Source organism: Phoenix dactylifera, chromosome 1, assembly GCF_051530095.1.
Source record: "Phoenix dactylifera cultivar Ajwa chromosome 1, Ajwa_hap1_PhDact_Kaust_v1.1, whole genome shotgun sequence".
Classification (NCBI taxonomy): domain Eukaryota; kingdom Viridiplantae; phylum Streptophyta; class Magnoliopsida; order Arecales; family Arecaceae; genus Phoenix; species Phoenix dactylifera.
The window spans coordinates 50,121,377-50,137,793 of NC_143190.1; the positions used below are offsets into that span (position 1 = coordinate 50,121,377).

Genomic DNA, 16,417 nt, shown 5'->3' on the forward strand with positions numbered 1-16,417 from the left:
ATTTCTCCACCAATGCGTATTGGAAAGAAATGGAAAAAAACAAGATGCCTAGAATTTAGAGATTTGATTGGGAGATTGTAGTGGCTAAAATATGCTAAGACTTTGTGAAAAGAGAGATAATCAGATATTCTTGGACAAGCAGAGATTTACAAGACAACTTTTAGGATTGGTGACCAATCTTCGCTGGTACCAATCTATCTCGTGGATTTCTTCGAAGCGAAGAAGCCTTATGTATCTTTGGCAGAGAATTCTTGCTCATTTGTAATTGTTTGTGCATCTTTGGCGAAGAGTTGATGCTCTTGTATAATTATTTGTAGCAATCTTAGACCAGCTTTTAGAGGACAGAAAGCACTTTCTTACTCTCCAAAAACACTTTTAGATGGAATAAGGATTTTTGATAAAAAAATCACAAAGCTATTTAGCTTTGTGAGAAAGCTAAAACAACTTTTTGAAAAAAGCTCCATTTTGAAGCTTCTCCAGAAAAGCACCTTTAAGCTCCGCCTGAAAACTATTTTGAGTTCTAAATTTTTTTCTTTTTTGACCAAAATACCCATAATAAAATATAATATTACAGAAAATGATAATATTGATATATATGATAATAATTATAATATTTTATACCTTTATTATTGTATTATACTATAAATATAATATTATGTTATATTATATCATAATACATTAATATAGTATGTTATATAATATCAAATTATGTTATATTATAATGCTATAGTATATAATATTATATTACTTATTGTAATAATATATATTACATTACAGTAATACTATGCTATATTATATATTTATGTATTAATGCATATTATATTTTATTATGCTCTATTGTATAATACTATGCAATGTCTTTTATGGTCATTTTATCATATCAAAAAGTATTTTCTCAGTTTGTTTACTAAAATATTAAAGTTATGTAGCACTTTAAAAATATAGTTACCAAACAATAAAGAATTTTTTATAAAATCTTTACTTCTAAAAGCTCTACTTCTAAAATCTCTACTGCCCACGGCTCTACCAAACAGAGCCCTAGAATGCACAGATGTTCTGTTGGGCTGGCTTCTCTCTTCTTTTACTTTTGTTGGTGTATCCTATTCTACAATTAGTTTTGTACTAATAAATAAGGATGGGTTCACCTTCTCTCTATATTACTAAAAAAGAAAAGAAAGAAAAAACAAATGAATGCAGATGTTTGGGTCCAGTTGCGCATTAATAACTTATAATATAGTTGATATGCTATAAGTGTTTTAATATTAGTCATGAGATTAAGTGTATCATGCTTCTAGAAAATCCATAATGGATTGTTTTGCAAAAATAAATCCACAAAAATATAAAGTATTATTTTTGCAAAATCTTCTTTGTCAAATGTTTTCTTTCTTCCTTCCTTTCATTTTTTTTTGGCAGGTGATTTTTGTCAGTTGGACCCCTACATAGTGTACTTTAGCATAAATTTCAGTTATATCAAAACCCAAAAGCCTGTTTAGCTCCTGCAGGGAAACCTCGCTCCAGACATTAATTTCTCCGGCATTCGATCCATATTATAGCAGTCCAGTTGGTACCCTTGGGTGCAGACTAGACTTTTACACCAGAAATTTCCTCTGTAAGCTGGTAGCAATAAGCTATCAAAGTCCTCACATGCCAAGCTCCCTGCTGACCAGAAGCAAGCAAACCAGTCAGCACTAATCACTTCGAACGAAAGCTGATCAAACGGCCTCTTTCTCATATGGCTTTCACAAATTCTGAAGTGCAGAAAATAAATGACAACATCAATACCTCTTCATTTTTATTTAAACTGGCAGTTGCATTTCTTGAATCACCAAACTAATCTTGGATTGTGCCCACTAATTTTAAATAATCTTGGATGTTTGCATTTCCACTAAAACTGCAGAGTGTACTCATATTTAGTCTACAAAATACAAAACAAAAGAGAGAGAGAGAGAGAGAGAGAGAGAGAAGAAAACAAAATCAGAATGCGAATCATCTAATGTTTTAAGTGTTACTTAAATGCTACAAGTAGATGTATACATAACAATCATGCTCACATGATTTTGGCTTGGTTATTTTTGATATCGTTGGCAACTAATATTCATGCCACATGTCCATCATAATGAGAGAGAGAGTTGCTAACCTTTCTGGTTAAACAAAGAAACTGCTATCACCCTTCATGAGGTTTTAGCAAGATAAGTTTATTTCCTATGATTTTGCATTATCAATAATAAAAATATGTGTGTTTGATACTGTTGATAAGCAGCTGATTAAAGGGATATAAACAATGACTGAAGTCTCATCTCAGAATACATTGCTATAGATTCATATATGATCTCTGTGTAACCTAGTAATGCAGGACCATCAAGAACAAGCACACCGACGAAGTTATTTTTCATACAATAATTCAAATGGTTATGGATGAAACAAGATATTGATTTTCAAGAAAAAGAAGTGATGTTTGTTTGTTTGTTTTTGCACAAATACAGAAATGGCTCTTAGTCTTCTGATTTAGAAGTCACAAATGTGCACTTCTGTATGCTTTGTCGCAGTCCAGGCACTGATGATAATATGAATAAAACTGAAAGATAATAGCTGACGTTAAGCATGATAATTAGAAGTGGCTAATGTGCTTCTACCTACCCTGAAGCCTGAATCAGACAGACAACAGAGAGAGGAGTTATGTCCACTAAATAAGTTTCTGACAAGCAATTTCTCATGAACAGAACAAAGAATGCAGAAATCACACAACGGTTAGCAAGGCTATTCCATAGATTTTTTAACCAGAACTATCCTCACATGTTTTGCATGCCTCTGTATTTAGTAGAAATGACAAATAAAAAAAAGATTAATCATTATAGAAACATCACTCCTAGATGTCCATGTATAAAGATCAGCGAATTAGATGAATCAAAAAAACGAACATCTTAAATATAGAATTTCACGAACACAAAATCCCACCAGTAGCTGACCAATTTGGATGGCTCATAATTTTAAATACAAAAATCTGGAAGTTTAGTTCATTACCAATTCCAGGGTGCTCCAACAAAAACTTAGTGCAGTGAGTAGTGGATGAATAAATAGTGATGTCCATAACAAGAACAACAAATAAGAATCACATAGAAGTGTCCCTGACAAAGTCCATGTTGTAACTAATTCACTGTCGATAATAACTGAGGCTGTCCTTTTTGTTTGCTTCACTAAAGCAGTTCTTTTTACATTGCATCATCCCTCCATGCTATCATTGCTCTCCTAACCATCTTGTATTGGGACAATCCAAATTTTAAAAATTACATACGTTATCGGAGGAAATGAAATGAGCTTACAAAGACCATATCAGCAAACATTGCAGGATTGTTTGAAGAGCATAGGGAAATCAAAGTCTAAGTTAACTTAAAAAGATCATGAAATCTTGGTACAGAAATAGTTTACCAGTCATTAATTACTAAATTCCAGGTTGAAAATTCATCAATTCGATATCGATCTTTCATTAAAACTACTTCTACATCCGGGGAGGCACTCTTCTCAAGGCACAGCTGCTGCTGTATGTTTTCTATCCATTCTCTTCTCCAATTATCAGATGCGCAAAGAAGAGTCATCTCCTTGAGCACGCGTGCTTTCGCAATAATAAACTTGGCAAACCCTAGGTCAGTGCTCTGCCCTTCGAAACCTTTCATGGTGACATTTTCCAGATGGCAATCAAAGCAATCAAGGGAACCCTGCTGCTCCCAATACCCTGAATCGCCATCATGAGGATCATCCAAGAAAACAATCTGAAGAAGAAGAATAAAAAAACAAAGGTGGGTGAGCCCTAAACTTTGATGTTTTTTTGTTTGCTCTGCCCTGTTAATAGATGCAAAGATGCATGAAATTTGCGTGCAAGAAATTACCCGAACATCCAAGGTTTCTAAGCAAGGGAAACATTTGAGCAAGTCATGTACGACCTCTGCCTCGCTATCATCGTCGAAGATCACACTAATGGCCAACGTTTTCAGACTACGCACCCGACTACTCAAGCTACTAACCGTTCTGTTCATCTGTGAAGTAGAAAGAAATTGAAGAAAAATCTTAAACCGGGAAGAAAGCAAGTATGGAAACAAGCTCGCCTCATAGAGGAATCGACAGAATAGCAGTTATTTGGCTACTTTGGGTCGCAATGAACCCCAGAATCATGGAAAGGTTTACCTCATAAAATGTTGTGGCCTCCATGAACTGAACGAAGGGGGAGGGGACCATATCAGCATGGCATTGGAAGCAGGATAATTAAGTGGGAAGAAGAGTACCTCAAAGCAAGTTCCGCCCATCTTCAACCTCTTGATGTCCATGCAAACGAAGCCTAACAGCTCCAGCTTTGGGGCATCGAGAATCTCCACCTGCAAATACTCCAAGGCGTTCTCGCGGAGCATCAAGCGCCTGAAATTGGGGGCGTCTTCGATGATGAGCTCCTCGATCGAGTCGCCGGAGTCCGGCGACGAGCACTTCAGCACCAAGCTGTCGAGACTCGGAGAGCGAACACGGAGGCTGCGGAGGCCTGCGCAGTGGATTAAAGCTACGTGCTGGAGGGAGCCGCAGTTGGAGAGCAGGTCGCGGAAGGTGTCGTCGGATAGGGCGGTGAATTGCATGAATAGGTTTCTGAGGTTAACGAAGGCGGGAAGGGATCGCGGAAATTCCGGTAAGCGGCAATTCGTAAGTTTCAAGGTTATAAGAGAGCTGCAGGTAAGAAGGGAAGAGGGCAGGCGGTAGAAGCACTGCTCCTCGCCGAAGCGGCGTTCGTGATGGCAGAAGAAGGAGAGGTCTTGGATGCCTCTTCGGGTTAGGGTTTCGAGCCAGGTGTCGACGTTGGTGGGGTTGTCGAGGAAATAGCCGGCGAGATGGCAGGTGGGGAGGGGTCCGCGGTGGACGGAGAGGATCTGGTCGACGGCGCGGGCGCGCCAGGCCTCCTGGTGGCGCGGCGTCCAGGAGGCGCTGGGTCTTTTGTTGCGGTGGAGGCAGTCGCTGTCGAGGTGGAGGGAGGCGGTGGTCCAGAGGTGGCGCCACCGGGTGGAGAGGACGCTGGTCCGAGCAGAGTCTTTGATGGGGAGCAGGGAGAGGACGGACGAGAGGAGGTCGTCCGGAAGGAGGCTGATTAGATCCGGACCATCTCCGCCGCCTCGTCGGCCCGAAGGTGCTTCGGATTTCGATCCCGGCGCCCTGCCCTTCCTCTTGGCGCTCGCCGGCATGGTTCTCTTCCTCTTTTTCCCCAGCCTCCTCTCAATTTCTTCACGATTTCAAAAGCAACATCATAGCTTGGGACCCATGGGTTATCTTTTGTAGAAAAAATAAATCAGCGGATTTGCCGATTTTGGGACTGAACCATCATCCGTTGCCCCAAATAGAGGCAAGGTCTCCATTAAGGCCCTCGGTAGCGGGGCTTTTAAAACTAAAATTTTTAAAATAAAATTTTTATAAAAAGTTATCTACTGTTTGATAACTATATTTTTAAAATATTATATTTTTTTATAAATAAATTAAAAAAATATTTATTTTTTTTATTTTAATATTAATAAAAAAATATAATTAGAAAAATATTTTTTTGGCCTCCATGGCTTTTCTTCTGGTTAGCTCAGGTGGGACTCTGTATTTTTAAAAAACTTTCTATCCATCTCTTATTCATATCTCCCAGTTTATTGAATTTTTTTAAAATTTAAATTAAACAAACATATAACAAAGAAATATGGATAAGAAAAAGAATAATGAGGTTATTGTCTAATCATTAGTTTCTTATTAGAAGAATTTTACTTCCATATAAACACCATGGAGAACCTGGCAGTGGATTAAAGCCGAGTTCCAGAGTGACAGGCAGTCGGAAGGCTGGTTGCACAAAGGTGGATTCTGATAGGCCAGCGGATTTCAGGTATAGGTGATTAAGGTTCGCAGGATAGAGGAGGATGTTTTGATAAGTGGCGATGCACAACTTTGAAGACTCGTAAGAATGGTGCAGTTGAGATTTGAGAAGGGAATGGAGCACTGTGTGCCATAGTTGCGGTCACGGAAGAGGGCGATATCTTTTAAGTTAGGGTAGGCAGCCATCAGAATTTTTTCAGGTAATGCAGCTATTGGCGTTTGCATAGAAAAAATAAAAAAACTGGAAAGGCAGTAGGTTAGAATGGTTTTATAGTAGAGGTGGTAATGCTTAATGTGCTTAACCATTTAACTTGATTCAACTAATAATAGATCAAGCTAGGTAATTTAATCAAATGATCAGATTCGGATTTAAGATTTTAACCTACTTCATAGAAAGGTTGCCTTCATATTAACAAGATAGTCTTCAAATTAATAAACTTTTGATATATTGACCCATATTTGGTTGACCTAACTATATTGCCACCCTTATGGAAAGGGTCTGGTTGATGGCAATATAGGCGTGGACCAAAGGTTGGAAAGGAGAGGCAATCACTTCTCATCCCTCCTCCTCTCAATTTTTTTTCCTTTTTTTTAATTTGCATTTGGAGGGCTAATTCCTGCTTATCTTTTTATTCCTACCTCATATAACACTAACGAATACTTATTACCTTAACTAAGTGACAAGAGACGGTATCATCTGAGCTAATACTTATCATCCTCCTCATGCCATAAATTTGGATCCGGTAAGATTTTTAACCAGCCTGTTCTTAGCATCAACTTGTCCCTTTTTCTCCCTCTAATGTTTTATTCACAAAGGTGATATTTGGGGAACTTCATGTAAAAGTGTTAGAAAGCTAAACCATGAAAGCAACATTTTAATGATTTAATGAAATCACCTTGCATGGAAAAGGTATACACGTGTAAGATAAAAGGAAAGGACAAAATAAAAATGGAACGGAGGGGGAATCCTATACATTCAACGTGTCAAGTTTAAACGGGGCCAATAGAAGGCCCCAGTCAAAAGAAGACCCACCATTAGATTCGTGTTGGAGCTTGATGGTATGTGATCCTTCCTGATGAGGGCCAAGTATGGTGCTCTAGTGCCCGGGATCCGAGCTAGTCGTCGCCACTCACCGGTTTGGAGGAAGATCTGTGCTATAGCAGTATTGGTGCTTCCCGCGATCAGATGGGCCATTGGTGAACCGAGAACCAACCTAGCAAATAGGAGGATGGATTTGGAGGATGCGAATTCACCCGCATGTGGCGCTCTTCATCTGAAAGGTGGCATGAGGTTGCTTATCGACCAAGAGCTTGTTAGCACGGCGAGGGGTGAGGACCACTCAATGTTGTGAGGAGTGCACAGAGACTAAGGAGACGATTGATCATGTTCTTTTGCAGTGTCCCAAAGCTAGGGAAATTTGGAGCAGATCACCTTTCCTGCTGCCCCACTCAGTCGAGTCGGCACAGAATTTGATTCATTAGCTGAGAGTCTCCATGCAAAGGCCTAGTACTGTTGAGGCGGAGATCCGTTGGGCATATTTTGCTTATTCTATTTGGTTGAACAGATATGCTGGCCTGTTTGAGGGCAGGCGGTTACCCCCGCGGATGGTGGCGGACAGAGCCATGCTTCATGCGAGGAAGGTCACTACAGCTGCCGCTAGGTTCTCTTCTGAGATGGCCAAAAACACTTGGGGTACTCTTTCCGCTGTCACAGTGCCTAGGTTTGCCCTTGGTCATCTCAAAGTGAACTTGATGGTAGTATGTCGATGAACGGAGTGTTAAGAGAAGTTAGCTTTGTAATCAGAGATCATCTGGGTAGGATGATAACAGGTGGTAGCCACCGCACGTCGGGACTCACTGCAATCGGGGCGAAGCTGCGGGCAGCTTGGAAGAGGATATCCTACACGAGGTGGGTACTTGGTGCTGAGCATATATGCCTTGAAGGAGACTCCTCTATTGTGATCGATTGGATTCAGGAAGTGTACAGATATGCTGATGGTCATCCTTTCATCCGTGATATCCGTAGATTGGCTCAAGAGCTGAGCGACTTTCAGGCTTTACATGTTTTTCGAGAGGCGAACAATGCAGCAGATTGGGTTGCCTCATTTGTTGCCCGGCATTTCAGAGAGATCACATGGACATCTATAGAAGATATCCCTCCTACCTTGTACTCTTTACTTTCTTTTGATATGGCTGGATGTACTCAAGTTAGAGCTACATGAAAAGCCATTTTTACCAAAAAAAAAGAAAACCCACCGTTCATACTTTCCCTATTTGATCACCTGCCGTTGATCAATCAATTGGATGGAGGTGGATGATTAAAATGGGCCCTCCTGTTTGGAACATGAATTAGAGAGCATCGGACACATGAATTCATTCAAGCAGCTGTGATAAAAATACCTAGGCATATGCAGCCATGATCTAGACATTCTAAGTATCATGTTCTAAGAGGAATTCTCCATACAATTTTCACCCAGAATAATACCAATTTTCTGCATAGGAACTACTACACAAGCATGTCTAAGATAGTATTAACTTTCTTATTCTAGCCTCTATTTATATGTATACTGTAACAATCCTGCTAGCCAAAAAATTATTTAGATTTCTTGCCGTACTCAGATCTCCCCAATATAAAATTAATGTGAGATTAAAGACATGCCAACACAAGTCCATATATTTCTGATTTAAACCCTGACGTTTTTGCCAAACTAAGAACTCTATCGAAATCATAAACACAACAATCGACTTGTGATTAGCCTCAATATAGCTTATGGTATAATGTGCCCTAATCCACATGAACTATCAACCAGAACTACTTTAAATACTATCTAAGATCTCATAAAAAAAAAAAACCAAAAAATTATTATTTAAATTTTTTAATCCAGTATAAATATCCAAAATCTCCGTAGTGCACGATCAAATGTTGACTAGTGTCATATAACTAATCATGCTTGTTGGGTGTTTTTCTAAGCATATCTTAAAAAATATAATTATTTATTATTGTATCATGAAAGTCGAGATTCGTCGAATTGGCATCTGTATACCGTATCATATCCATATCATATATATACCCATATCCGTGCTTCCTAGCCAAACACAAAATGTTGATTTACATATAGCAACTACACTCCCATCTCTTTTGAGTCAATAATATTTGAGCTCACATAACCTGTCAAACATTTGCTTTTCCTTGAAAAAAAGTTCAGTTCTGTTGAAAGCACACATGCACACATGCATGCAAGAATGCATGAATGCAAACACACTAAGTATAGAACGCATTCGCCCATAAATATCTATAATAGCTAGGTGTTATTACACCTATAACAAACTATCTTGTTTTAGAATGTGCAATTTCATATGAGCATGAAATGGATTACTTTGAGCAAATTATCAATCTCAGCTAATAATGTTTTAGGCACTAAGCAGAATGAGTTGTTTCCATAATTATGTTTTATTTCCCACCTAGGTATCCAAACCAGAATAAAAGTTTATATATGTGCATATATCTGTAAATGAAGCATATTTTAAGTTTCATCCTGAAAGGGTTTCTTCTCCACTATTCTGATCTAGCATTCAACAAAAGCCTAATCTCAGGATCTAATGCAGCATAATATGTAAATACCAAACGTGGAGGCCTGCTCTTAAAATTCAAGTTCTTTTATCAATAATATAATAATATTACATCCTAGTTCAAACCCCTAATAATAACAACTATAGACACCACCCTCACTATTGTTGACAATGTACAAATTGCTTGCCAATTTGCATCTGTCGGTAAAATGCAAAAGGACTAAAGGAGGATATTAGTGTTAGGTATGCAATACAAGCACAAGAAAACTATGAACTTAAAGGCATTCAGATATGCCATTCCTTTTAGCAGTTTACAAAAAGAAAAAAAGACTTCAAAATGAGCGATCTAGAAGTATAAAAAATAACACAGAAATTTGCACTTGCTTCAATAAGATCATCAAATAGCTTGTGTCCACCAGGTAATCTACAAAACGATGATGCTCTTTTTACATGCAAAAACTAAGCAAGTTATGGATGAATCAAGACATCCAATTTTAATAAAAAAACTACAAAACCGGTTCAATAAAAACAAAAAAATGGATTTTAGCTTTCATTCATTTACAAATAAACAATGTTGCATATTTATCTACACATGCCAATCAAAGCCTCAAAAATATATGCACAGCAAAGCCGGATAATGTCATCAATGGATGACCCTAAGTACAGCAAAACAGAAGTAGCCAATGTATCGCCAGCTGAAAATTGAATCAGATAGACAACAAAGGAAGCATTGATGTCTGAACAGAGTTCCTAATATGCACTTTCCCATGAATGTATCACAGAAATTTTGGGGTCAAAGAAACAATGAGAGCAATCATTTTTTTGTGAAGAAAACAATTAAAACAGATTTAGCATGCCCTTCATATTTGTGATGCTAATGGATAAAATTTATGTATTGTTCATAAAATTATATCCATAGATCTATCCAACTAGAGTAGACGAAACCAGAACTATTAAAATCTTCTCTTCAAGATGTCAAAAACACAACCACAAAAGCAAGAAAATTGTGGACACCTTACTACCTCCAAAAGGTACACTATAAGCACAATTCAGTATCTTTTCCAGTAGACGACAGCTGCTTTAATAAAAAGTTTATGCACTTAGCTGTCATGGATGAATAAGTCACAGATTCCAAAATATGAACTTTAAAATGCGGGCTTCTATCAGATAAATGCGAAACGAAATAACAAGTGTCAAATAGGTTTCTAAAAGGAAAAAAGTTCACTCTAGCAAGCCTGACCCTACCCAGAAGGGGATGCAAACCAAATATTCACCGGAGAAGAGCTGAAATGCTGATACTAAAAGAGCTTGCTACTTGCTAGCGTCCTCTAATTTTGAAAGTCTCTAATTCTCAAACACAACTTACAGCACAAGATGTCAGATTATTAGATAGTTCCGACAATTTTGAAATCTGGTAACAAGTTGACTAAGTATCTAAAAACCTTCTGTAGTTGATTTCCTTGATAATATATTACAAACTTCAAGAAACTACTGATTTTTTTTGGCACGGTTTACATTAAAGCTAGGGAACAATCAAGCAGTAATTTCATACATTTAGAATCAGCAAACTTGAATGCCTTCAAGATAATGATAGACAAAAAAATCCTTAAAAAAAAAGGAAGCTAGCAGGGTTAATCACTGAATCCATTTTACAACATAGAGAACCAAAAACCCTAAAAATTAATGGTTCCCAATAATTCATCATATCACCAAATGCTAATTCATGCTGTCAACTCTTGTAATGTGAAAACCAAACATACAGAGCTTTCTCTTTGTGATTCTTTCCCAGCATTCACATACAAAGGGCATAAAGGAAAGAGAAATGAAGACCATCCACAACAAAGGTGAATGTACAGAAGTTGCTTAAAGGAGTTAACAACTGACTCTTACCGAGTCTCATCTCCATGGTATTAGAGTTGCCTGGCATTTTACTTGTTTAAATTAAAAAGAGCTTTAAGCTGTTCCAAGATAGATTTTCTTAGCCTTCAACAAAAAAAACTCACAATCTTAGACAAGCTAGCACAGCAAAATATGCACACATCAAAAGTTAAAGACCCGTTCTTGAACATTGATGGCAAGTTCATCCATCACAAGCATTACGAATAAAAGATCATTAAATGAATCACCAATTTAATGCAACATAACTAAAAAATATACTACCATGAGCAAAAAATAATACATAGATTCATCTAGAAGGTTAGCAATATTTATGACTGCTTCTCGTTTTTGATGAAAAGCTCCTTCTATCTACTGCATCACCAAAGAGTCACAGGACTGCCACTGGATGCACGATAAGGTAAGCACATGAAAGCAAAATAGAGACATTCACAAATCGCCATACTTAGCAAAAACAAATAGCAAGCAACCCAGAAGTAGACAAAGCAGTATGTTGGATTCAACTGAAGTAGCACTATGCTCGATTCGCTATATAACAGTATAATCCAATAAATCAATAACTTATGTAGAGTCAAGCAATTTGTGATGGTAAAGAACAATGTGAAGCATGAATATTTTTGCATGCAAATAGCACGCATCATATATCCCCTGATGACTTAGATAGTGGTCAATAAAATCAACTTTCGACAAAAAGCTACACTTTCTCTACATTTCCAATAACAATAACAATTCCGCATCAAAAATGTGGCTGACATATGACCTTCGAGATGTGTTCCTTTTTTGCGCTTCAATGATCTTAAAAAGGTAGATTCATCATCGTGGTGACAAGAGAAGTGCCACATCATAGGGGTCACATGGGAGTCGCATCCAGCTATTAGTATTAAGCCACAAGTAGGTGATACTGAACACAGTAAATTAGAAGTGGCTAATGTCCTTGGTGAGGACACAGACCACTGTTTTCAGCATGTTTACAGGCGTCGCTGGCGTGCATAGCACTTTGGCCCATATGCAGGGGCCCTAGTGTTATTTTCTTGTGTATTTTCTTTTATTTATTATGTATTTCCATCCTTATGTTAGTTGCTATTTTTAACTGGCTTGTTATGGCAATGTTTAGTTGTTTTAGTGTCCCATGTTGTTTGTGGATAGGGCTGTTAACGAGCCGAGCGGAGCTCGAGCCTCCGCAGGCTCGACTCGGCTCGTTTCATAAAAATCCAGGCTCGGGCTCGGGCTCGGTACCAAGCCCTATATTGGGCTCGGGCTCGGGCTCGCTTGGCACAGCCCGATTCGGGCTTGAGCTCGTAAGGCTCGTTTACCTAAGCCCGAGCCCGAGCCCACCCCATCCCAGCCCGAGCCCGCCCATCCCCATCCCCATCCCCATCCCCATCCCCAGGTCGTCGGTTTGTCGAAGGAGTTCGTCAGAGGAGAGAAGAACGAAGGAAAGAAAGAAGAAAGAAAGAAAAGAAGAAGAAAAGAAGAAAGAAAGGGGCGGCTGCGAGCACCGCCGGCACGAGCGTCGGCCGCGGGCGCCGCGTGCACGGTTGCGGGGAGGGACCGCAAGCTGGAGGGTAGGGGAAGCCTCGGCGCAGGAACGGCCGGATGGGGTGCAGGGGTTGGGGCGGCGGCATCGGGGGCAGAGAAGAAAGAGGAGGCGTAGGAAGGGTCCCCGGCCGGACATGATGCGGAACTTCTTGCGGAGACGGCGGAGCTTCTCGTCATCAGAGGGGAGGGCGGGGAGGGGGGCATCGGCTTCGGGCGAGGAGAACGAAGCCGTGGAGGCGGGGGTGGAGCCGTGGAGGCGGGGTTGGGAAGATTCTGGAGAACCCGAGAAGAAAAGGGAAGAAAAGAAAAAGAAAGAGGAGGAGGGAATGGTTAATGGGTTGGTTCGGGTTAACGGGTTGAGTCCAAACCCGAACCAATCCAATTTGATTTAAAGAAATTAAATGGATTTGGGTTAGCTCGGGTTGGGTCTAATCTAAATCTAATTGGATTCAATCAAATTGGGATTTAAATTGATTAAGCCTAATAAAATTTAATTAGGTTGAGTCCAAGTTTAATTGGGACCCAATTAAATTGTTAATTGGACTGAGCCCTCATTTGGGCTCGTGAGCTGCTCGGGCTTGGATTTAAACGGGCCTCATTTTGGGCTCGGGCTCGTTTGACTAACGAACCGAGCTCGAGCCAAGCTTCTACCGAGCCGGGCCCGAGCCGAGTCTAAGCAGCTCGGCCCGTTGACAACCCTATTTGGGGATCATGAGTAGTTACATTATCACTTGTTGGGATCATAGGTAGTTACATGATCACTTGTTGGGATCATGGATAGTTACATAGGGAGCTATATATGGAACCCTATGCCTCTTGTTTAGTTAGAAAATTTGAAATGAAAATCTTGCTTTGGCAAAATTACTCCTAGATTGGAGACCACTAGAGGAGGATTCCTCGAATCTGGTGGACTCCAGATCTTCCCCCCCTCCTTCTCTTGTGTCTTTGAAATTTTTGTACCGCATCAATCCTGTTTGAAATACAGATGCGTAATTTGTTTCATTTTCTAATAGGATGTAATAACCTAAATAAAAAAGTTTCATATGAAGAACTGCAGTAAAATTATGAGTTCCAGAATAGAACAATGAAAATAACTTACATAGAGGTTTCTATAACAAATCTCTTAACAACATTGATGGAGAAGATAGTACTGATTATTCGCACTATTATGAGCAGCTGATACATCTTTTCCTTCAGATCACTCCTCCATGTTAATTGTTATCCCCTAGCCATCTTATAATAAGTCAAACCAAACTTAAAGCTCTCTACATGTAGGGGCAGAATGGTTGCCAAATCAATGGTAGGCAAAGTTGCAAGCCGTTCCCCACCCAAAAGGAAAACCAAAGGCCCAACTGATTTCAAATATCTCGAAATCTTGTTCCAAACAGAGTTGCTACTGTTCAAAATAGTGAACTCCAAGGTTGAAACTGATTCATCTCATGTTTTTCTTTCATGAAAACTACTTCAGCATCTATAGAAGCTTTATTCTGAAGGCACAGGTCTTGCTGTATGGTTCCTACCCATCCCTCTTTCCAAGCATGTACAGAAATAAGAGTTATCACCTGAAGCACTCGTGCTTTTGCAATAAGAAAGTTAACAAACCCCGAATCAGCCCTCTGTCCTAAAAAACCCTTCAGTGTCACACTTTTCAGATGATGATCAAGACAATCAAAGGAACTTTGCTGCTCCCAGTAGTCCACATATGGGTCGTCGTCGTCGTCGTCATCGTCCATGTCAGCAATCTATAGCCAAACAAAAGGATTCCAAAAAGGTGAGCCGGAAGCATCAGTTATCAACAGAAAAATGCAAAGAGACACCAAATCTCACAAACATCAGAATTACCAAGACATCCAATGTTTCCAGGCAAGGGAAGCATCTGAGCAAGTCAAAAACTATATCCGCCTGAAGATCGTCATTGAAATCCACTCTAATGGCGAGTTTTTTCAGGCTATGCACCACAGTACTCAATTTAACCATGCTTTTCTGGGAAATAGGAAGAAGATTAAGCAAAAAAACAAAAAAACAAAAAAGTTAATTAGTATGAAGAACAAGATGAGTTACCGTACATTGCATCCAAATCAGTTCTGTGCCAAGAAAAGTACCTCAAAACAAGTGCTGCCCAACTCGAGCATCTTGATGTTCATATCAAGAAAACCCAGCAGCTCCAGCTTTGGCGCATTGAGAACTTTTAGGTGCGTCCTTCTTGTCGCGTTCTTACCTAGCATCAGGTACTCAAGATTCGGGGCATCGACAACGAAAAGCTCTTCGACCTCCAAGGAGTAATCATCCAGCATCATGCTGCAGAGGGCAGGGGAGCGGAGATGGATGCGCCGGAGGCCAGCACAGTGTACCAGAGCTAGGCTCTGCAGGGCTGGGCAGCTGGACAGCAAGTCATTGATGGCGGCATCCGTTACGAGACTCCGCTTCAGATTCAGAACTCTGAGATTGACAAGATTGAGGCGAGGCTTAGTGGGTTTCAAGATTCGACAGTAGCACAGCTCTAAGGACCGAAGGGACTGGCATGTGATGAGGGAAGGGGGAACGAGGTAGAAGCGCTTCTCCATGGGGATGAGGATAACGAGATCTTGGACGCCCTTCTGGCTTAGGGTTTGGATCCAGCCGTCGAGGAGGGGGATGTGGAAGTAGACGCAGGAGAGGCGGCAGCTCCGGATGGGACCGGCGTGCGCGGAGAGGACGCGGTCGATGGCGCGGACGCGCCAGCCCTCCTGGGCGCGCCATTGCTCCTCGTCGTGGAACGCCCGGAAGGCCAAGAGCTTCTTGTTGGGGAATTTCTCAGAGCGGAGGGCGGAGTCGTCGAGAAGGCCGAGGGGGGCTAGGGTCCAGAGGCGGCGCCACCGGGTGGAGAGGACGCTGGTCCGGACGGCGTCTTCGATGGGGAGGAGGGAGAGGATGGAGACGAGGAGGCAGTCCGGGACGAGTTCGAATCGGTCGAAGCCGTCGGCAGTGACACCTCCGCCGCTGAAATGTGGGTCGGAGTCGGAGATGATCTGTCCCTTCTTCCTCCTGTTCGGCGCCATCGGTTTCTTGATTTCTTGAACCTACCTTTCCATCGCACTCACGGTTTTTATCGCAGTGGGGAAGGACGAAGAAACAGGAGTGGCTGGGTTTGGGCACGGGTGGCGCTGGAAGGAGTGGAGGGTACGCAGGCCGGCCGCCGGGCCCGGTTGGTGTTGGACCAGTGCTGGACGCGTGCGATGAACGGTTATGATCAGTGTTTTGTCTGATAAATACACACGATCTTCCTGTGGCGTTAACGGACCGACGGTGGGCCTCTCCGTGCTGGGCTTTGAGCTTTAGCACGAGGGAGACTTGGAACTTGGAAGGTCCGAAGCTGAATGACCCAAACTGTGGCCCACATCGGCCAATTCATAAATCCGAATAAGGCCGGCCAGTCATGAATTGTAGGCCGCGCCCTCTTCCAAACACTTACGGAATCTCTTATTTACGGGTGACGGTGGGATTCTAGATCACGGTCCAATTAACTTTACCAACATTATAAGTTGGCATCTTAGAA

The 16,417-nt window shown here is 40.8% G+C and overlaps 1 protein-coding gene across 1 annotated transcript; it reads right to left on the minus strand.

The window, feature by feature from the left end:
• Positions 1 to 1,526: 1,526 nt before the first annotated feature.
• LOC103712690 (uncharacterized) lies at positions 1,527 to 16,417 on the minus strand. Its single transcript, XM_088708270.2, has 10 exons — positions 14,985 to 16,417; positions 14,725 to 14,865; positions 14,288 to 14,624; positions 5,949 to 6,086; positions 4,278 to 5,251; positions 4,180 to 4,206; positions 3,885 to 4,031; positions 3,427 to 3,767; positions 1,783 to 1,891; positions 1,527 to 1,656 (listed from the first exon to the last, which is right to left on the minus strand). Exons 1-9 carry the CDS (start codon positions 15,918 to 15,920, stop codon positions 1,831 to 1,833), a joined length of 3,102 nt encoding a protein of 1,033 aa, XP_088564396.1. The 5' UTR covers positions 15,921 to 16,417; the 3' UTR covers positions 1,527 to 1,656; positions 1,783 to 1,830.

What these genes read in the sequence shown, in the direction of transcription:
- LOC103712690 (XM_088708270.2), bottom strand. Translation starts at nt 15,920, where the DNA reads ATGGCGCCGAACAGGAGGAAGAAGGGACAGATCATCTCCGACTCCGAC. An exon ending in TGGGCAGCACTTGTTTTGAG is followed by an intron (nt 14,866 to 14,984) that starts GTACTTTTCTTG and finishes CCTATTTCCCAG; the next exon opens with AAAAGCATGGTTAAATTGAG. An exon ending in CATTCTTACGAGTCTTCAAA is followed by an intron (nt 5,252 to 5,948) that starts GTTGTGCATCGC and finishes GAAATCGTGAAG; the next exon opens with AAATTGAGAGGAGGCTGGGG.